We start from the raw sequence: 20,727 nt of genomic DNA on the forward strand, positions 1-20,727 counted from the left end.
GATGTTATTAGATGTCCCATGATGTCTCGAACCCAGTGACTCCATTTTTATCCGGGTGAGATAAGAGTCCGTGGGGGGAATATATAAAGCAAAGCGCATGCCTCTGGTATCACCTTCATAGCATGACAAGACGTCATAACCATTCAAACCGCCAACAACAGGAGATTTTTCTGAATTTTTTCTGCATGGTCAAAGTACATCTGCGATCTTCATATCAATTACAAATCATGCGCCACGATTCATACGTTCATGATCGCCATCGAGCTTCCGACCAAGCTTGCCGTAATTACATTACCATTTAAATACAAGCGGAGGACGAACTCTAAATTTTTGCTTGATACGTCAAGTTTCCCCCAGATCTAGAGGATTCAGTATACCTCGTCCAGCATCGTTCGGGGAATGTGGAGAACCCCAGGGAGACCCCTGTCTACGTTGAGCCGCATCACAGACTCTATTCCAATCAAGATTCATTGTCGATATCCCCATACCCGATCTGTGAAGCGTGGTCGCGCAAAATCTCACTCCATGCCTGGCCCCGCGGATGCGCCTCCCGAAGGCCAACCGGACTATTCGACCTGGACGACTCCCAGTCTAATTGCGCGGATCACAGAGCTGGAGCGCCAGCTTCACTCACGAAACACGGAGTATGCTGCTCCGCCGTCCAAGGGTGTTAGTGAGATCGGCGCGACGAGATCCGCTCTCCCGCTCTCTGAGCATCCAACGACAGACACACGAAAGCTTCTCCCCGCCAAAGCAGGGAAACAAAAGAGACCTCTATCGCCTGAAGATGATATCACGCACACTAGAGCGCCTACCCGTCCTCCGAAGCAACCTCGAGAGATCGATCCATCCAAATACAATACTCGCTTCATAGCGCTGAAATTTGCATATCTGGGACAGCGCTATAATGGTTTGGAGCATGCGAATGGGAATGTCACGCCTCTGCCCACCATTGAAGAGGAACTGTGGAAGGCCATGCGGAGGACTCGGTTGATATTCCCTAAGAACGCGGAGGCCTTCGACGATTCTCGGGGGCCGAGGGAATTGAAACCTTACGCAATCAGCTGGGAGGGCTGCGATTACTCAAAGGCCGGGCGGACTGATCGTGGTGTGAGTGCCTTTGGACAGGTCATTGGAATTAGAGTACGAAGCACGAGGCCTAAACAGCCGGATGCGGAGGCAACGTCCGACGTTGAGATGACATCTGGCGCCCGTGCTGGCGACAATTGGGATGACATTGCAGATGAAATACCCTATATAAGTATGCTGAACAGAGTGCTTCCAGACGACATTCGGATTCTAGCCTGGTGCCCCAACCCGCCGCCCGGTTTCGACGCTCGTTTCTCGTGTAGAGAACGCCAGTACAAATATTTCTTTACCCAGCCTGCTTTCTCTCCAACTCCAGGGCCGCTGGGTTTCGCTATGCGAACATCGGGTGACAAGAGTGCCTCTGCACAGTTACGGGAAGGCTGGTTAGATATCGATGCCATGCGAGAAGCTGCCAAGTACTTCGAAGGAGTGCACGACTTTCGGAATTTCTGCAAGCTCGACACAAGCAAGCAGATCCAGAACTTTGAAAGAATCATCTACCATGCAGACATCGAGCTCCTTGATCCAAAAGATCACCCTCTGGGCTATGTGAACCAGCCCGGGTTCCAAGCTTTCCAGAATGCCGCTCCGGCAACGGATGCCGAATCACAAAAAATCACAAGTTCGGCCGCTGCTAAGGTGTATGTGTTCAACCTGCACGGGTCTGCCTTCCTATGGCACCAAGTGCGGCACATGGTGAGCGTCCTTTTCCTGGTCGGCCAGGGACTGGAGCCTCCAACCATCGTACGTGATCTGCTGGACGTGTCGAAAAATCCCTGCAAACCAACGTACGAAATGGCGTCTGATGCCCCGCTAGTCCTCTGGGATTGTATCTTTCCAGACGAGGCAAGTGGCAGCCGTAAAGATGCATTGAACTGGATCTACGCTGGAGACCCCAGGCAATCCAAGAGTCAACTAGGCAAGGGCAGCGGCAAGTTCGGTGTTGGAGGAGTAGTGGACGGACTTTGGTCCGTTTGGAGACAGCGGAAGATGGACGAGGTTCTGGCAGGCGCTCTACTAGACCTAGCTGTTAGCCAGGGTGACCAAACAGTTGTCAGGGGCGAAGGATCCCATGATCCAGTTTCAGAGAAAGAGAATCGGGGGCAAAAGGTTTTCTATGGCGCCAATGAACCCAGAATGGGCGGCAAATATGTCCCCGTCATGCAGAAACGGAGGACAGAACCAGTGGAGGTTCAGAACGCCAAGTGGCTTGCGTCAAAGCAGCGAAAAGTTGACAAGGCTCTGGAGCCTGCGCATGGGGATGATTAGAAAACGAAGGCTTGAAAATACCTTCCTAAAGCATTTAGAGCGTCGCATCATAGAGTGATCCTGCCCAACCAGATCCAGCTCAGATTATCTCATGATTTGGCGTCATATAAACAACGTCGAGAACCCCTCCAAACCTCTTCTAGGATTGCGCGCCTCGGTATAAGTTTCTTTGCATCGTCTGTAAGCGTAAATCAACCATGCTGGTATGGAGGGACCTACAGGAAAAACCACAACGACGTCCGGTTCGCCCTCCACAATCACAGCGAGGTAAAAGCAGACTTCAAACCCTTTAAAAGCTTCATGAATCACTATATCTTGGATCTGCGTCGTGGGGATGAATCTCGTCGCAGCTTTAGACAGATAGGTCGCAGATGAGGTAGATGTCTGGATGCCCAAACCGCGGATGACCAAAAGGGATTCCTCTGCAGTTATAAAAAGGGGTGAGTCTTTGGTGCGGCAGTCGTTCACTCCGAGGGTTTGAAAATACCTGTATACCCTTTTCTGAACACACAGTACAGCAGCAATATGCTCACCAAAGCGACAACTCCAGACCCATATGCATCTACGATGTGACAGACAAAAGAGCCCAATGGGCTCGACCAGACCGCCGTCCATCGCACGAGGGAACCATCTTCGTGAAAGAATGAGTGGCGCACTTTCGCAATATCACAAAAGAATATGCAGAGAAATAGGAGGGCTCGCAGCAAGATTTGGAGGTAGAAAAGCACTCTAGCTGGTGTGCTCGTATGCTTCGATGCGTTGGAAACAGTAAATGACACGGTCGTCGGAGATGGACGCCGCAGAATCAGGTGAACTGGCATCTGTAATGAGGGTTGAAGACCTCACAAAGGGATTGACAGTCCAATTGAGTCCATAGGACCTGTGACTATGCGGCGCAATCAAACGGCATGATCTGGCGAGAAGCTTTGAGAGTGAACAATGTAAGTCATAACACGATGTAGACTTGCATGGGGCTAGAGTGAGACACAGACCACTCTTAATTGCCTTCATGATGGATCCCATGGTCTAAACTATTTTAAGTCTAGTTTGTGTACAGCTGCCCGCCAGGCCGCCATACATCATCACGTGTCCGTCCTGCAGCACCTATGTTACCACAGCGGTCCCACTTCTTCCTAGCATACTCAGACCCCGATTATTACCATGGGTGACCGTTCAAGAAGCAGATCACCGAGAAGACGATATGATGGGGATCGGGACCGGCCTCGCAAGGCTGGAGGAGGGTTTCGGTGGAAAGACAAACGTCACGATGGTGACAGACCCGGAGCAGAAGATAGCAGGCTGAGCCGGGGTTATAGAGACAGAGGAGACCGGCCAAGATCACCACGAAGAGAACGAGACTCGGATCGATACAGAGATAGTTACAGGGATGGCGATCGCGAGCGAAGACGACCAGACGATAGTCAGAGAGATGAGCGCGTGGAAAAAAAGAAGGAGAAGAAGCCGGAGAAGAAGCCAGAGAAGAAGGCTGTTGTCGCACCACAATCCTCAGAACCGATGATTGTGGTGCATGTCAACGATCGTTTGGGAACCAAGGCCGCGATACCATGTCTTGCATCTGATCCTATCAGTTCGTTGCCTATCCTGTTTCTCACCTTCCAGGTGTGGTCATGCTGGGCTAACAACAATTTCATTTACAGAGCTCTTCAAGGCCCAGGTAGCCGCACGTATCGGACGCGAACCACATGAGATCCTACTCAAACGCCAAGGCGAACGACCATTCAAGGATCAGCTCACATTGGAGGACTATGGAGTCAGTAATGGGGTCCAGCTTGACCTGTGAGCAATCACTTCCCCACCCTCCCCCCTCCGTCTTCTCTCGCCATCGCGATTTATCAGGAAGAAGCATGACACTGACTTGCGATTTATAGGGAGGTTGGAACTGGCGAATAAAAGTGCATTGCCTTGGCCAGAAGGCCATGCTTTCTACTCTATATTTCTTTCTCTGTGTTTTTACCGTGGATTTCATTTGGGCAACGACTGGGACTCGGAGTATTAGGTATCATCATGAAAGTACTCTGGTATTTCAACTTTCGCTTCTTCTGGCCGGTTTGCTTTTATCTTCCAAATTTGCATGTACCTACCGGCAAATGACCATGCTCTATTTTGTAGTGCATCAGGCTAGCATGTCGTAACAGAAAGAGCAGGACGCTGTTTTTTCTGTGCTGGGGATGATAGCAAGAGTGCTGACTAGCTGGTTATTTGCTGGATGATGTGTTTTGGCCCCCGTTCATTTCATGGATTGAGTCATGCTGTTTGTTGATATTTATTCATCATCGTCATCATCATTACCCGCTCGCCAGTGCCTTTCCGCGGGGCATGACGAGGCCATTTCTGCCCGCTTGACCCGATCAGGCAATTTTCTGCCTGAGGCATGCGACCGGCAGAAACCCGAGGCAGCGACCAAGCTGGTTCCACTGGCGGAAGAGGCATTTTTTTCTATAGCGGGACTCACACGACCTGCCTTTCGATTTCTTCCTCCACTACTCCAATGTCTCCTCTGTCCAATTCGTCGGGCTCTGTCTACGCTCTTGATTCTCCGCCATGAGGTAGTGCTTGTCCACCCTCGCTTCAAGTTACAATCTCCCCTCTGAAACCCGCTTTTCTACCGTTCAGTTCTCACCGATTGTCTTTTTCTTGTCAGATTTCCCGCCTCTTCGGACACTCCAGATTTCTCTCCGCTCTCGGACCATCCAATATCACCCTTGCTTCTATATCCCTCCGGTTTTCCAAGGTCCGATCAAAACAGTCAGAACAATCAGTCATCCGAGATGGTTCGGAATATTGTCGTTATTGGGGGCACCTCCCACCCCCAGTTGACCCAGACGATCTGCAACGTCCTGGGTATCCCCCCAGCGGACGTATTACTTTCCAAGTTCGCGGTGGGGGAAACTCGGGTTGAGATCAAAGAGTCTGTCCGTGAGAAAGACGTCTATATCATTCAATCTGGCGGGTTGAAGGTGAACGACTCCCTCATGGAACTGCTCATCACCATTTCTGCCTGTAAGACTGCCTCTGCCAAGAGAGTCACTGCCGTCCTCCCATTGTTCCCATACTCTCGCCAAAGTGATATTCCATACAACAAAGCTGGGGCGCCTCTTGTCAAATCATCTAATGTTGGAAAGCCGGGTAATGGCTACACTTTCGAGAGCACCCCACCAACCCCGCACCCTGGAAAGCCGGAGAGTGGAAGTCTTTTGAACAACGTTGATAGCCTGCAGAAGGGTTTGGCAAAGGCGCAACTTGATGATTACAGCAACGGCAGCCCGGTCAAGAGACGCGTTCCTAATGGACCTCCGCGCAGTGACACCGCTGACTCACTGAAGTCGGACATTAGCCTTCGATCCACTGTTGTCAATGGGCAGGCGAATTACGACAGTGTTCAGTCCAAGATTAGCAGCTTTCAGCCTCGCCCTGGCTACAAGCAATGGGTGGCTCAGGCAGGTACCCTGGTGGCGGATCTTCTCACCTGCGCTGGTGCAGACCACATCATCACGATGGATCTGCACGACCCTCAATACCAAGGATTCTTCGACATCCCTGTCGACAACTTGTACGGCAGACCGTTGCTCAAGAGCTACATCCAACAGAACATTCCGAACTACAAACACGCGGTCGTTGTCAGTCCTGATGCCGGAGGTGCCAAGCGAGCGACCGCGATTGCTGATTCTATGGGAATGGAATTTGCTCTCATTCACAAAGTGCGTTTCACTCAATGACTCTGTGGGATTCTCATGCTGACTATGTGCGCAGGAACGACGCCCAACGAAGATTACAGACCGCCAAAATGCTACCATGATGTTGGTTGGTGATGTCAAGGATCGGACGACAATTCTGATTGATGACCTTGCCGATACATCCAACACCATTACGAGAGCTGCAAAACTGTTGAAGAAGGAGGGCGCATCCAAGGTCTATGCCTTGGTCACGCATGGTATCCTGAGCGGCGACGCGATCGACCGCATCAACGCTAGCTCTCTCGACAAGGTCGTCGTTACCAACAGCGTCGATCAATCGGAGCACTTGCGCCGATGCCCCAAACTGGAAGTTTTGGAAGTTGGCCATGTCTTCGCAGAGGTAAGCTGGTTTTCTTCTCTATTTCAATGCCAATCTATCCTAACGCTATGCAGGCCATTCGCCGAGTCCACCACGGCGAGAGTATCAGCGTACTTTTCCAATACGACTGAGCAAGGACTGCATATCTCACTGCTTCATGGCGGTTATGTCTCGCATATGAAAGATATTCCATGAAATTTTGGAAATTTGAACGATGAAGCGATGCCGTATTTTGGGTCTTTTCATTTTCTCTGCCTTTGCTTTTGACATAGATGTTGGTTTCTGCTATCATTCTCCACATTCTACCAACTCTTATGAAGCCATACTATTCCATCCACAATATACCTATACATTGAATGTACACGAAGACCTCCGCAGGGCAAACCCATGAGCCTGAAATGACGCCCTTATATGAGACCAAAAAATGGAGTTTACTGCTTGGATTTGCCTCTTTTGTTTTATTTCGTCTCGTTGATTTGCGGCTGCAATCATATATTGCAGGTCGTGGATGACACGATTATGCTTCTGTATCTTAGGAAAGATTCATGAGTCAGGACACAATGATTCTAATTTCTGGTCAACTTATTACTCGTTACACTTCAGATACCACTGGCTACTTTCGACTGGCTACTTTCGACATTGCATGCTCTCTGCTTAACATGGGTTTTTTTGCTGCTGGGTTGGTGTTTACTTGTTTCTTGCAATTGAGGAAGTCGCAAGCTAGTCAATCGATGCATTGGCGCAAACGAAATATAAATACGGGTTTGAATGATGAACAATCATATGTTGGCTGTCTGGGCCATTACATAAGAATTGGTCGGGTATTGACAAGCTTGGAGAAATCTTCTCCAGTAAGATATTATCCCTTAGCCATGCTCATACTACCGGATATGTGGATCGAGCTACAAGGGTGACCTGTGCTGAGAGCACATTCAAATCCCATTTCAAATAATATGCAAGAAAAGTACCTGAACAAACTCAGGCTTAAGATCAGATGTGTTCATCTATACTATATCACAAGGAACAGATCCCCCAAACGCCGAGGCAAGCAAACAGAGACCAAGACGAAAAGAACTGGCAAGGGTATGCCGAGCGAGTTTGCGGCGCTCATAGGGAGGGCACTCAGCCCAAAAATCAGACAAAAAGAAGTCGTTGAAGCTAGGTACAATGATAACAGAGACCAGGGTTCGCGATGGAACGGATGGGAATAGGCGTAGTATCGAACGACGGAGAGCACAGGCTAACATGGCGATGGCAAGGAGCAACAAAACTTAGAAGACAGAAATGAAATTTCCGATCCTCTCCTTCTGGTTCTGCGCGATGCACTCTGCGATCCAGGTGACGTTTCGGATTTCCTGCGAACCATGTCAGCTGTACTGTGTACGGAATATGACCATTGAGCTTCGGGCGACGAACCTGTTCCTTGAGGCGCATCCACGCGTATACCACCGCCGGGGTGAACTGGCGTGTGAAGACAATCTTACACATTTCCATTTCCTTCTGGTAGAACATATCCTCCAGACTCTTCCCCTCTGAGCCGCCACCCATTCCGAAGCCTCCACCTCCGCCCTGGCTGAGACCAACTGCGTCGAAGAAGGCCTTGTAGTCGCCATTGACGCTCACGGCCAAAGACACGCCTTCAAGGTCGTCGGCGCGGGACAGCATCAGAGATCCCTCAGGGTAGAGCTTCCCGAACTCGGGATACAGCTTCCTCCGTTCCTGCTTCGAGAGCTCGGTGCCGAATGAGTTCAGGGTGATGTTGATTGCACGACGGTCAGCCTCAAACTGCAACAGTTCGGACATGACCTCTTGCGTAGGAGTGCCCTTGAAGTCCGGGTGGGTGTTGACGAAGTTGTGAAAGTCTTCGAGGTAGTTCTTATAGAGCGTATTGCGCACGATTTCGATATTAAGTTCGTCCAAGTCCTGGTGGCTGAGACTCCCCTTAAAATAGTCCGCTAGTGGTGTCTCAACCAGCACGGAATTGTACAGTTCCTCGATGTTGGTGGCGACGCATAGCACTGGCAAGGTCTCGAACCACCCCAGGGGATGGCATCGCTCCAGGAGCTCTCGCGTGTCCCGTTCGTGCAAGGTGCCGGTGATCAGAAGAGCAATGTTGTCGATCATGTATCCGTACGTCAGGTATTGTAGGAACTTGGCGGTAGACCCCGTGGCCTGGGCGAGGAGGTAGCGGAATTCCGCTACGAGCTTGTCGGTCATCTTACCAGCGAGGGCAGATGTGGAGGGGTTGGGGGGAAGTTCGGCGAGAAAGTCGCCATAAGCGGGGGCGAGTTGTAACTTGACATCTGTGCATGTTAGACCATATGATACTGGCAGAAGAGACGTCGAATCCACGGACCATCGATGTTTTCGCATTGGGTCAAATTATTGTAGTTCTGGCCGTTGAGCAGACTGTTCCGATACCCCCGGACAATCCCCTCGATGTAGCTGTCCACAATCAGTGATCGATGCAATCAGATTATGAGCAGCTCAAGAGACAGCCTACCCATTGTTAACGTTGAAAAAGAGACCCTCCATTTCGAAGTGCTGACAGCTACCTGGAGGTTACCTGAGCCTCTCCGCAAACCAACACCTGGAGCTGTTTCTCTGCCACACCTGCCACCGCGTTACGTAAGCATACACGGCCACACAGTGCACCCGCCACAGGCATTGGTGGCTTGGGGTCGCTTTTTTTCAACTTTTTAGTTTTCAATGCAAAAATTCCCGCCAACAGCCAGAAAAATTAACTAACCTCCAGCACGCCCACGGTGGTTTTGCCCACGGTCGCTGACACACTTTCGGCCGTTTCTTCTTCTTTCCTTTCAGATACTCGATTTATTTTTGAGCAGCTGAGAGTCAAGGCCGTGCACCATGACACTCTTTATCCTTACTGAAACCAGCGCGGGCTATGCCCTGCTCAAGGCGAAAGACAAGAAGCTTCTGAAGAGAGACGATGTGGCTACGGAAGCTTCCACTGCAGAGGGCGTTTCAAACTTGTGAGTGACTATTTTCATGTCCTTGTCAGAAATTTGATTAATGTTCAATTCTTGCATGGGCTTCTACGAGCAAAAATTTTTTCTGCGCTCTCAAAACAGTGCTCTAACACCGTGGTAGGGTGAAATTGAAGAGCTTCCAGAAATTTGACAGTGCTGCTACGGCTCTGGAAGAAGTCGCTTCGCTTGTGGAAGGAAAGGTTACTCCTCGCCTTGCCAGCCTGCTGGACGAGATCAAAGATGAGAAGAAGGTCTCTTTGGCCGTTGCCGATCCCAAGCTCGGTACGTGACCTGAACATTTTGAGGAGTCGAATTACTCAGTTTCTAATTCCTGTGTCCCCCGACAGGCAACGCAATTGGCAAGCTTCCCGGCATGTCTATTCAATTGGTCGCAGACTCGACCACGACTGATATCTTCCGTGCTATTCGCGAACATCTACCCACACTGATTCCTGGTCTTCTCCCCCAGGACATGTCTACCATGTCTCTTGGTCTGTCCCACTCCCTCGCCAGACATAAGCTCAAGTTCTCCCCCGATAAGATCGATACTATGATTGTCCAAGCTATTAGTTTGTTGGACGACCTCGACAAGGAGCTCAACACGTACGCCATGCGTGTGAAGGAATGGTACGGCTGGCATTTCCCCGAGCTGGCCAAGATTCTGAACGACAACATTGCCTATGCCAAACTTGTGCTCAAGATGGGCATGAGAACGAACTGGGAGACCGCGGATCTCGCGGAGATCCTGCCGGAGGAGCTTGAGGGCACCGTCAAGGCCGCTGCTGACCGATCCATGGGTACTGAGATCAGCCAAGAGGATTTGGAGAACATTCAAGCGTTGGCCGAGCAGGTTGTTGGTTTCGCCGAATACCGCCAGCAGCTCGCTGGTTACCTGACTGCCCGTATGAACGCTATTGCCCCTAACCTGACCGCCCTGGTTGGCGACTTGGTTGGCGCTCGTCTGATCGCCCACGCTGGTAGCTTGACAAACCTTTCCAAGAGCCCCGCCAGTACTATCCAGATTCTCGGAGCCGAAAAGGCTCTGTTCCGTGCGCTGAAGACCAAGCACGACACACCCAAGTACGGTCTCATCTACCATGCTTCCCTTATCGGTCAGGCCACCGGTAAGAACAAGGGTAAGATGGCAAGAGTCTTGGCCGCCAAGGCTGCTCTTGGACTGCGTGTCGATGCTCTCGCCGAATGGGATGAGGATGCCACTGAGGAGGACAAGGCCGCCCTGGGTACTGAAGCCAGATACAACCTCGAGCGTAAATTGGCCGCCATGGAGGGCAAGCCCCTCAAGCCCCGTGGTGTTGCCATCGGACCCAACGGTGCCTCCGTGCAGCCCAAGAAGTTCGAGATCAACGAAGCCAGAAGATACAACGCCGACGCCGATGCTCTTACTGGCGACCAGCCCGCTTCCAAGAAGGACAAGAAGCTCATTGAGGAAGTTTCAGATGAGGAGATGGCCGACGCGGATTCGGACGAGGAACCCAAGGCCAACGGAACCAAGGACGACGACTCGTCCGACGAGTCTGAGGAGGAGTCGAGCAAGAAGCACAAGTCCAAGAAGGGCAAGGATACTGAACTTGAGAAGATGGCCGAGAAGGCCGGCTTGAGCGTCAAGCGGTACAAGCGCAAGCTGGAGCGCGGCGAGATCACTTTCGACGCCAATGGCAACCCCAGCGCCATCAGCAAGAAGGAGCTGAAGAAGGCCAAGAAGGAAGCCAAGAAGGCGTCCAAGGGCGATGAGAAGAAGCGTAAGCGATCAGATGACGGCGAGGAGGTCGACAACGGCGAGAAGAAAAAGAAGAAGAAGAAGGGAGAGGAATAAACCTTGCAATGATCTGAAAAGAAAAGTTTACGCGGATCGATCGCTTCATCAATCTTTGTATGATATCACACATTGTGGGTTCAATGCTGCTTGTCATTTTGATTATTTTATTTTTGCCCTTTCTTGTGAGAGTTACTTGTTTGGGTGGCATTTCAGGATGCGATTTTGCTGGTCTATCCATGGCGCAGAGGTGCTTATTGGTACAAGGCAGTACAATTCAGGAATAATATGTTCATATCAATTTCTTCATTGTAGTCAGTAGTCTATCTCCTGTAGCCTACATTTCCCTTGTACTACCCCTCTAGTAGAGCAACTAGTCGAACAGCAACTGGAATATAGCCAGACCGCCCATGGTCTATCTGCCGGCAGAACAGACACATCCCCGCCATCACCAACTTTTTCCAGTCAAATCCCCCAGAACAAACATAGCAATATACCCAGAAATCACTCAATGCAGACATATCACTGCCAGACATCATGAAGGTGAGCTTTTCCAAACCCACCACACCCACCATCCACAATATCTAACAGAAACTCGTACAGATCATCGACCCCCAAAGCGCCGTCCTCACCAACATTGAGGTCCTCGCCTATATAACCGCCAACCCACCGCGACGACCCCCCAACCCACCCCCCAACTCCCGGAACTGGGTTCCTAGTCCTGATCTCCGCGACCACAACACAGTCGTTCGAGAGGTAGGTCCTTCCTACTGAAGCTAGAATAGACGGGTAAATGCTGACGCTGAACAGATCCACAACTACATCCACCGTCTCTCCCCGCACCTCCTCAAATACCCTGCCTACATCCACGGCGAACCGCCCCAGTCGCAACAACAACCTTCGGCGGCGGAGGCGGCGGCCGCGCCCCCGACGTTACCGCCAGTGCAACCGAGTACCCCCACTCCCATCGACCTGGCGCTCCGCGAGCTAGTCACCAGGTTGAAGCCGTTTGGGTTGACGAAGGGGGAGGTGGTTATGATTGTGAATCTGGGGGTAGGGGTGGATACATCCTCGGGGGGACCACGGGCTGGTGAGGAAGAAGGGGAGGGGGGAGAACAGGATCAGATGGAGGTTGATGAGGTGGAAGAAGGGAATGAGGGTGTGGAGGAGGCAGGCGGAGAATCAGGGGGTGGGGGGTTGAGCGAGGAGGATTATGGGGCGCTTGCGCTGCTGGATACGGTGATTGAGGAGCGGGAGGAGAGGTTATCGGAGGACGATGTGGCGCAGATATTGACTATCATTCGGGAGACGTTAGGGTCGAAGCGGAGGACGGGGAGTGTAGGGTAGACGGGGATGGGCGATATGAGCTTTTATGCACGAATTTAAAGGATTGAATTGTCTTGTACTGTGTTTATTCACTGGTCTATCAGGTATACGACTGGTATCTAGCAATGTAGTATGGCTTTTGCGGAAGGAGAAGTCAAATGTGCTCGACCGATAATCTGGCCGACGTTCAAAATGGAAAGTCCAAACCAAATAGTCCGTGATAAATCGACTCCAAAACACCGAGAATGCAGAAGCGTCAGACATCAGACAACGAGCTGACTATATCAGAGCGGCCCCGGAGCCGCTAGTGATATGTGCAAAAGATGTCAAAAATAAATGCAGGGCGCGGAGACTGGCCATGCTCTTCGCTTCACTTGATCATGCTGTCGTAGCTAGGCACGTCCAAACTCTTGAAGACAGGTAAAAAAAAGGGACTCTGGCAGACTATCAAGACGAGTCATCTTTGCCTTTGACCAGGTGGCCGAACTGATTGTAAACAGGCTCGTCCGGGTCCCCGCCTTCGTGTCCCCACTGCCCCAGGTCATCGTCGAAAACCTCTTTTTCGAAGCCCGTGCAGACCTCCGCATAGTCGAGCCACTCTCCCTTGCCCGTCCAAACGCCTCCCTTGCCCCCGCGCATATCCCACCAGTCCTGCCCTCCTAGCAGGGCTGATTGGGCAGCGTCAAATCCAGTAGGACTACGCATGTACTTGCGGAGAAGCGCGCGAGCCCACGGTTGGTACCACATGTTGTACCACCAAGTGTCTCGCATCAGCCGTTCGGGGTGCTTCACCGGCCAGGATTTGTCATCCTTGACCGGCTGTTCTTCGTCGAAATGGATCAGGGCCGGCACCGAGGCCGAGTGGATATTCGTCAGCAAGGGCATGCTATGCCATGAATGATTCCTCGGGTTCGGAAGAGCGTCAAGAGTAGAATTGAACTCTGGTTTGACCTTTTCGTCCTTGCCGAACTTTGGTTGGATGAAAGGATTGCCAAGTCTCGGACTGGCAAGATCGGGGGGAAGCAGCAGACGCCTCTCTCGAGGAACGCCGTGCTTCATCTGGACGGAAGATGTTATGGGGATATTGTGGTATTGGAGCCATTCGACATCCCTCTTCGATTTGTGTGTGTTGAAGAATAGACGAGATTCGAAATCAACGCCCATTCCGTATTCGTAGCGGTGCCCTGACCCAAGGCGCGGGTTCACGCCCGTGACATTCGCAGCATCGGAAATGCCAATTAGTCGGTAAACCCACTCCTGGAACCAGTTGGTACTTCTCCGTCTTTCCAGCTCTCGCACGTACTCCTGGCGTCCGTACATCTGGGTCAGAGCCAGATAGTCACTGCGGTTGTGCCGGTTTTCCTCCACAAAGCGCAGTACTTCGGCGTATATTAACTTCAGGTCGGCAGCCTGGCCGATCACCGGACCGGGCTTCAGCCACCGTGGTCGGGTCAAGTGTCCGTCCGGATGAATATCGGTCTTCCAGCCGTAGGCATCCGGGGGCAAGCTGGACTGCGGCACGGTGACACAGCCGGCGTCCGCAGTTATGTTGGGGAAGCACTCTTTGCCTGCGGCAAATAGCACTCTCTGAGAGTATTTCTGCAAGGTCTCCTCCAGGCCTTTGCGGTAAGGATGATACTCCTTCGCAAGGCCGTATTTCTTTCTTAACTTGGCATTATCCTCTCTAAGGATATTCTGAAACCGCTGGATGAGCACCTCCGGCGGTAGCTGGAAAAAAACATCATAGCCATCGGCGATGAGGACAAAATCGCCATCCCGCACGTGCGGGGTGTATTCCAGAAAATTGTATATGCCCGTTATACGGTCCACCATGTAATCATATTCGGAGGATCCGTCTGGGAGTTTTCTGCCGTATTGGACTAAAGTAGGCGGGGGGTAGTTCAAGATCAATGCGGAGGTTATTGTGCGACACAGGGCGGCGCTCTTCTGCCCAGCGGGCAATACAAGATGAAAAGAAGGGTTGTTTTTCTGCAGACTGTTCGGCAGAGTATCATTCTGACTTAGAGCAGGTCCACCAGCATGGATCATGGGTGTGTCTTCGGGGCGGCCACCGAACGGGTGGTACGAGGGATACTTGAGCCAGTAATTGACGGGTGTCTATATAGAGAGATAGGGTCAGCTGTAGATCAACCTGATACAACCAGAAAATCTTACCTGTCTAAAGGGCGCTGAGATAAAGACGTAAAGGAAAAAGCATGCGGCGAGTGTGAGAATGAGAGCTCTGGCCGGACGAGCCCTCGGTCGACCATAGAGATAGACTCGTTGCAGAAGGGTCGTCGCCGTTGAGCACACGGATTTATACGCGCCCCAGGGAGTGGAACCGCGAAGGGTAGCCATTCTGGCCGAACTGTCGTCCTCTTCTGGCCCTCTGCAAGAACGTACGACAATCAATCGCAGTGTCAGCTCGAGCCGAGCGGAAAGGAACGTTTGGTATCAACCACTATAAACGGAGGTCGTGCTCGAGAAAGGCATTCCTGCATTGGAATATATATTCGAAAGCGAGCGAAGACGATGAGGGATTACAGTCGTAATAGTCGTCAATTGTGCGATTGGGGGGAAGGAGCGCTCAACAGTCGATCAAGCAATGTACCATATTGTTTGCGCCGACGGAACAGAGAGTCAATGACGACGACGCAGTGTAATGCGATAGGGGTTTGTATGTTGAGGTTGCAGCCGCTCCTATGCAGAGCCAGAGGTCATTGGTCCCTGATGAATCATCTGCGTTGGATTTGAGGTTTCAAAGATTAAGTGGAAGATAAAGCGCACGTTGCAAAAAGCCACAGACTCTTAGCAGGCATGGTACTCCGTGTGATGGAGCGGGAAATGATTTACATCGTCCCGGTGGAGCTCTCCTGATAGGCGTCGACCAGATCCATCCACAGCCAGGATGCGATCACTAACGCCGTGCCGTGTACGACTCTTTTAGTTGCTTGCCGTCATCTAATTTCGCTTTGGAGGTCATATCAAACATTGAATTCTACAGAGTTTCTCCTCTGTCCAGCAGTATATTGGAGTCCAATGTATTGATTGTCTTCTATCTATTGCCTCTTGACGCGTCATCGCCCTTCGGGTCCCAGATAAAAAGATGTGTGAGAATCAGGTACGATTGATTCCTGGCCAGGCTTGACGCATGGGCGTTTCATCTAGATCAGCATTTAGTCTAGCCTCGACTAGATACCCTGGACTGCCTAGATGGCCTTCGTGTGGCAGTGTCCTGTTCTCGCTCACATCCAGTTACGTATCGCGAAACTCCAGGTTTTGCACGTAGGCATACGCAATATTTCTCTGAATCTGTACACAGATCGGTACACTACAAGTGCATTATTCCAGGTATATCTCCTCACGCAGGCGCTGTAGATTCTTGAAGATGCCACCCCCCGGCCCCTCGCTTTCCTGCCGTTGATGGCCCATCGTCTTCCCTCTCGTCGACAGGGATCGCGCTTGGGACTGATCCGAACTGCCCTGGTTCCCCAATGACCGGCGTCGGTCATCTATAATCTTTGCCAGACTATCCAGAAAACGATTTCGCGCCTTCTCTTCAGCGGAGCCCTTCCAGATTGTCGCCAACTCACGTAGCGCTTCTAATCGCTTCGTAGCTGCATCCAAACCTGCTTGCCCACCACCATTGGTATTGAGCAGCTCTGTAATCTCGTTCCGGAGCCTCTTTGCGACCTCCTGGCCCTTCTCCTCGAGACTCTGGCTCTCAGACCCAGGTTCAGGGGCGGAGACCGAGATGAAAGACGACGTCAGCGAGGTTTCCGACGGCGGTAACGGCCACTCCATGGCGTCGCCAAAGGTCTGAACCACATCCTCCAGTCGCGACCGTACTTGATTCAACATCCGTAGTTTCGTGATGTAGTCCGGGTCAGCGACCGTGGCTTTGTCATCCTGGCCCATCTCTGCCGCTGTCGCCCCATCTTCTCCCTCTTGGGAAGACCTAGAAGCGTCTTTGTCGCTGTCCACAGTCGCCTGCAGCCCCTCGGGTACAAACTGGGCAATATCGGGCTGTAGGACTTCGGTCAACGTATCCGAAAGACCGATCGCTTCACCCCGCAGCACCTCAACCTCATAAGCCAGTCGCCCTCCACTCCGCAAGATCTCATCGGTGAGTTGTGTGAGTTGATTGGAAAGCCGAACATTCTGCGCATTGATCTGAGAGAGAATCGATTGGACTTGAGCGGACAATTCCGCGAGGGGAACGACGCCCGGGCCGCGGGATTGCGATGACGCCAGCGTCAGCGGGGGAAGTGCATCGTTGAGGAAATCGGCTGGATCGAAGGATGGATCGGTAAAGTCAGGTGTCACTTCTTGAGAGGATCGTATGTTTGACGACAGGGTAGCCGCACGAGACGGGCTGGGAGTCTGTGTCGAGGCCATTGTGTTGGAGGCTTGGAGCGTTTATTGGGGAGGACTGGGGACGGGGTCCGTTCTTTGTGTAGCATTCACTAGAGCAAGACTAGAATGTTATGAGAAATTCCTTCGCTCCACCCCGCGACCAACATCGGCTAGCCTAGAGTTTCTGTATCGTTATGTTCCTGCTCATGTTGACAGCTCCATTGGTGCTTCCATCGGTGTCAGATGTTTAATCTTCACCGCCTACGGCAATATGTTTCGTTGATGGCATACGGCATGAAATTGTCCAAAGAAAGCTTCAATTAAGTATAGGCATTCTTCAATCGCAGAGCGCAGAGAAGCAAGTTATTCCAGTACAGACATCGTAAAAGATTGCAGGAAATAGCCGTGCACATCCAGCAAACCACGAATTCAAGATCATCAGGCAGTCAGTCAACATCAACATGAAAGTAGTGGGTATCGTAGGTCAAATCAAGGGGATTAAGGTAGAGCGAAAGGACGCAGGTACTCATCCGTGACGGATGGCGTCAACGGTGTTCAACATTATCGTGATCGGAAGACGAGACACGTTCAGATATCTTCCACTACCCGGGCATTGATAGCGCGCTGGAACCCTTCATCCATCTGTCCAGCTCCGTATTTGCTTGGACCCTCGCCGGCATTATCGGCTGCAGCCAGCTGTTGCTGCACCGTCTGGTTGACGGCAGGCAAGAAGATAACCTTGCTGTTGGCGGTCTTGGCCATGGCTTGCATGGCCTCGAGGTAGCGGATCTGCATGGCAGGAGCAGAGGACAGAATGTCCGCAGCCTAGATTAAGTTCTCGCGTTAGTTCTGGTCGACTTATCGCGAATGGATGAGAGTACAACGTACCTGGCGCATGAGCTTGGCGGATTCCACCTCGGCACGGGCAGCAATGACCTTGCTCTCACCGATACGCTTGGACTGCGCCGCCATGGAGAGCGAGTCCTGCAAGTCATTGCTGAAGATGATGTCCTTGATAAGCATCGATTCGACTAGGACACCCCATCCTGCCGCAACCTCCTCGATGATCTCGGATGTCGACTGGGCGATCTCCTCGCGGCGTTCAATCACATCCTGCAGAACCCTCGCTCCGATGACATGCCGCAGAGTTGTCTGTGTGCGCTCGATCAGAGCCTGTCGTACGTTGGAAATGCCGAAAGCCGCTTTATGAGGCGAAATGATTTGGTAGTAGATGACCGAGGTCAGATTGAGAGTGACATTGTCCTTGGTCATGCAAACCTGGCGGGGTACTTCGACGATCTGGATCTTAACGTCGACGGTCGTAAGATGTTCGCTCAGAGGGTTAACTCTGACCAGACCAGGATCGACCGCACGCTCGAATCTACCACAGAAGTAAGTATACCATTGGTCTGACTTCAGGCAAGGCTTCCATACCGTCCGAATTTGGTTACCAGACCGACCTCACCCTGGGCAACTGGCTTGAACGGGTTGGGACAGCAGATGCAGCATGGGATAGCTCCTAAGCCACCAATGCACTGGCCCAGTCCATGGACTGTATTTTAAGCAGAATGAGTAAACAAACGGCATCAGGCGAACAGAAAAATGGCACCACTTACTCAAGGAAGCGTACCAGCTATGCGCTTCCGGGTTGTCCGCATCATGCTGGATCTGTTGGGCATAACTTGGCTGCAAATCACCAAGGCGTGCTGGCTGAACGGTCACGGGTCCGTGTGTGCGGGCGCTGTGCCCTGGCGCGCTTTGCACCGGTGCCTTTCCGTTAGGAATGTTCGCTTCGGTGGACATAGTGGCAGTCTGTAGTAGTGTTTGCTTGTATGAAAGTTGTCTGACAGCGACAAGATAACGGGACTGATTGATGAAAGTGCAGTATAAGGTGCTCTAGAAGGGATGAAAAGCTCAAGTACGACTCAACTTAAGGTTCAGGCCGCCACACTGAAGGGGGACGGTTGATGATGGTAAGACTTGATGTGTATTGCGTAGTCAAAAAGATGGGATGTTGCGGGGTTAAATAGCCATAGCTCTCATTGCCCGTGCAGTACAGATCCAAGCTACCTGCCTTTACCTATCTCTCATCCGTCATAAGGTACACTCCCAGTAACACCTCTCTAATGCCTCACGCCAAGCTGCCTCTATGGGTAAGTAGCTGCCGAGCAGCACCAACTGTGATGGATCTCCGCAACTCATTGTGGGGCGCAGCACTTGGCGATATCCACTGGATCTCTTCTGGCTAGGCGCTAAGAAGTCTAGCTCCTGCGCCTCCGGGCTAACGTCTTTAGTGTTTCCACTTGGTGGGCAATCGGGCGCAAACCACGGTTTGATGCTTTCCACATCAAAGGGCTGAGCAAGATATATTGGAGCTGCTGCTTGTGTCCTCTTAGGCTCTCGAGCTTCGAATGATTCTCAGTTTGCTTCGTGCGCTAATCCATGGTGCTAACGGGGTACTACTACTTGCCTTTCCATCCTCGCCTACATCTGTATACGTAAGAGTTACATGGTGGATGGGCTCTCATCAACAGCGAGCCATCTGTCTGCATACCACGCCTTAGCTCATCCCTGGCCTGCAGAGACCAATACCCTTTCTGGGCACCGCGTATTCGGTTCCATGAGCCGCAATGCAATGCTCAGCACTGCCGCAGTTGGCGATCTGTCCCGTATCATCCGGCTGTCAAGTGTCAACCACCCTTCAACAGCGGAGCGACCGAAGAATGGCTCTCGTGTAAATTGTCATGCAGAGTCAAGAACCCTGGTTGGTGCGCGGTAAAGTGTTCCACTACTGACGAGCTTCACGCCCTTGTTAGCTGTTGCCCCGGTAGCCAGTGCTCTCTGCTGCACAGAGCCGACGTCAGGCAATCTGCTCAACCACATGAGCCTGCATTGCCTTCCAGATGGTTTCTAGCGGCCATTAGTTCTGCATTGCCCACCCGAACAGCAAATCAGATGAATTTCCTTGGCTCATGGTATGGAGATGTGACGTATGATAATCACTGATTGCTGCGATAAAACCCTCGTATTGGCATGGAGACTGTACAAGTGGGCAGCTACAACCTTGGGGAAAGTCTCGAGGCGCAGCGTGAGTAAATTTTGAACCTAGTTAATATATCTCGCAGTCGGGCGGAGGCAGTGCTTCGGATATCGGCATTTGCGGGCGAGAACCAAATCAACACTTATTTGCCTGAGGTCGACACCTGCATTTCATATCAGCTATCTACGCTACTGGACCCTGAGACCCATGTAGCACATGTACACAAAGAGGGATGGAATGGACAACCGCTTAACAGTGCATGCTTGGAAAGCTAAAAGATAAATTTATTTATGGAAATTCCCTCCAGCTAGCAGCATCATTGGTCTAGTGGTAGAATTCGTCGTTGCCATCGACGAGGCCCGTGTTCGATTCACGGATGATGCATTTGATTTTTTTTTTTGTCAAAATCCAGGTTTTTTTTTTTTCAACCAAACAAAACATTATGCTGATATATCTTTCACTCCAACTACCCGCCTCATATTCTGAAATGTAGTCGGCAGATCTGCAGTTTAACCCATCCTTAGCCTCAGTGGACTACCCGGACTATACCCGTCTGGTTCTGTCCTTGTCTGAGATGGCGGAAGATCTTCATGCAGGAGGTAGACATGTTTACATGGAGAAGCTGCAACTAAGCAGGCAGCACGGCAAATGTGACAGGAGGTAGCTCAAACCGAGGAAAAAGTGAATTGGATTCTGCAAGCCGCCCATACAACAGACAGCGATGACGAACTCAGCACCCAGGTTGGCAACTGTTCTGCCCACATAAACAACAGTGTTAATAACAAGATCCTTGGGCAAGACCGTATTCT

At 51.5% G+C, this 20,727-nt stretch overlaps 10 protein-coding genes and 1 non-coding gene across 11 annotated transcripts; 6 read left to right on the forward strand and 5 right to left on the reverse strand.

The window, feature by feature from the left end:
* Window positions 1-525: 525 nt before the first annotated feature.
* Aud_003617 (pseudouridine synthase DEG1) lies at window positions 526-2,358 on the forward strand (the record flags this gene model as incomplete). Its single annotated transcript, XM_043288567.1, has 1 exon — window positions 526-2,358. The coding sequence occupies one exon, from the start codon at window positions 526-528 to the stop codon at window positions 2,356-2,358; it is 1,833 nt and encodes a 610-aa protein (XP_043144502.1).
* Window positions 2,359-2,447: 89 nt separating this feature from the next.
* On the reverse strand, window positions 2,448-2,973 carry Aud_003618 (PIG-H family GPI synthesis protein; the record flags this gene model as incomplete). The annotated part of the gene is made up of 2 exons (XM_043288568.1): window positions 2,448-2,525; window positions 2,578-2,973. 2 exons carry the CDS (start codon window positions 2,971-2,973, stop codon window positions 2,448-2,450), a joined length of 474 nt encoding a protein of 157 aa, XP_043144503.1.
* A 546-nt stretch (window positions 2,974-3,519) lies between these two features.
* Aud_003619 (ubiquitin-like protein HUB1) lies at window positions 3,520-4,269 on the forward strand (the record flags this gene model as incomplete). Its single annotated transcript, XM_043288569.1, has 3 exons — window positions 3,520-3,946; window positions 4,017-4,155; window positions 4,248-4,269. 3 exons carry the CDS (start codon window positions 3,520-3,522, stop codon window positions 4,267-4,269), a joined length of 588 nt encoding a protein of 195 aa, XP_043144504.1.
* An 878-nt stretch (window positions 4,270-5,147) lies between these two features.
* On the forward strand, window positions 5,148-6,563 carry Aud_003620 (ribose phosphate diphosphokinase subunit PRS5; the record flags this gene model as incomplete). Its single annotated transcript, XM_043288570.1, has 3 exons — window positions 5,148-6,077; window positions 6,130-6,453; window positions 6,507-6,563. The coding sequence occupies 3 exons, from the start codon at window positions 5,148-5,150 to the stop codon at window positions 6,561-6,563; spliced, it is 1,311 nt and encodes a 436-aa protein (XP_043144505.1).
* A 1,140-nt stretch (window positions 6,564-7,703) lies between these two features.
* On the reverse strand, window positions 7,704-8,967 carry Aud_003621 (H(+)-transporting V0 sector ATPase subunit d; the record flags this gene model as incomplete). The annotated part of the gene is made up of 4 exons (XM_043288571.1): window positions 7,704-7,787; window positions 7,849-8,735; window positions 8,789-8,877; window positions 8,936-8,967. The coding sequence occupies 4 exons, from the start codon at window positions 8,965-8,967 to the stop codon at window positions 7,704-7,706; spliced, it is 1,092 nt and encodes a 363-aa protein (XP_043144506.1).
* A 333-nt stretch (window positions 8,968-9,300) lies between these two features.
* Window positions 9,301-11,256, forward strand: nop58 (RNA-processing protein NOP58; the record flags this gene model as incomplete). The annotated part of the gene is made up of 3 exons (XM_043288572.1): window positions 9,301-9,425; window positions 9,544-9,704; window positions 9,770-11,256. 3 exons carry the CDS (start codon window positions 9,301-9,303, stop codon window positions 11,254-11,256), a joined length of 1,773 nt encoding a protein of 590 aa, XP_043144507.1.
* A 477-nt stretch (window positions 11,257-11,733) lies between these two features.
* Window positions 11,734-12,543, forward strand: Aud_003623 (uncharacterized protein; the record flags this gene model as incomplete). Its single annotated transcript, XM_043288573.1, has 3 exons — window positions 11,734-11,739; window positions 11,800-11,952; window positions 12,007-12,543. The coding sequence occupies 3 exons, from the start codon at window positions 11,734-11,736 to the stop codon at window positions 12,541-12,543; spliced, it is 696 nt and encodes a 231-aa protein (XP_043144508.1).
* Window positions 12,544-12,969: 426 nt separating this feature from the next.
* Aud_003624 (glycosyltransferase domain-containing protein) lies at window positions 12,970-14,880 on the reverse strand (the record flags this gene model as incomplete). The annotated part of the gene is made up of 2 exons (XM_043288574.1): window positions 12,970-14,640; window positions 14,698-14,880. The coding sequence occupies 2 exons, from the start codon at window positions 14,878-14,880 to the stop codon at window positions 12,970-12,972; spliced, it is 1,854 nt and encodes a 617-aa protein (XP_043144509.1).
* Window positions 14,881-15,864: 984 nt separating this feature from the next.
* On the reverse strand, window positions 15,865-16,920 carry Aud_003625 (uncharacterized protein; the record flags this gene model as incomplete). Its single annotated transcript, XM_043288575.1, has 1 exon — window positions 15,865-16,920. One exon carries the CDS (start codon window positions 16,918-16,920, stop codon window positions 15,865-15,867), a length of 1,056 nt encoding a protein of 351 aa, XP_043144510.1.
* A 546-nt stretch (window positions 16,921-17,466) lies between these two features.
* Aud_003626 (slipin family protein) lies at window positions 17,467-18,681 on the reverse strand (the record flags this gene model as incomplete). The annotated part of the gene is made up of 4 exons (XM_043288576.1): window positions 17,467-17,703; window positions 17,767-18,259; window positions 18,313-18,430; window positions 18,495-18,681. The coding sequence occupies 4 exons, from the start codon at window positions 18,679-18,681 to the stop codon at window positions 17,467-17,469; spliced, it is 1,035 nt and encodes a 344-aa protein (XP_043144511.1).
* Window positions 18,682-20,231: 1,550 nt separating this feature from the next.
* On the forward strand, window positions 20,232-20,302 carry Aud_003627. Its single transcript has one exon. It is a non-coding gene; the product is annotated as a tRNA-Gly (tRNA).
* Window positions 20,303-20,727: the final 425 nt, after the last annotated feature.

The sequence above is a fragment of the Aspergillus udagawae genome (genome assembly GCF_001078395.1).
Source record: "Aspergillus udagawae IFM 46973 DNA, scaffold_2, whole genome shotgun sequence".
In the NCBI taxonomy this organism is placed as follows: Eukaryota; Fungi; Ascomycota; class Eurotiomycetes; order Eurotiales; family Aspergillaceae; genus Aspergillus; species Aspergillus udagawae.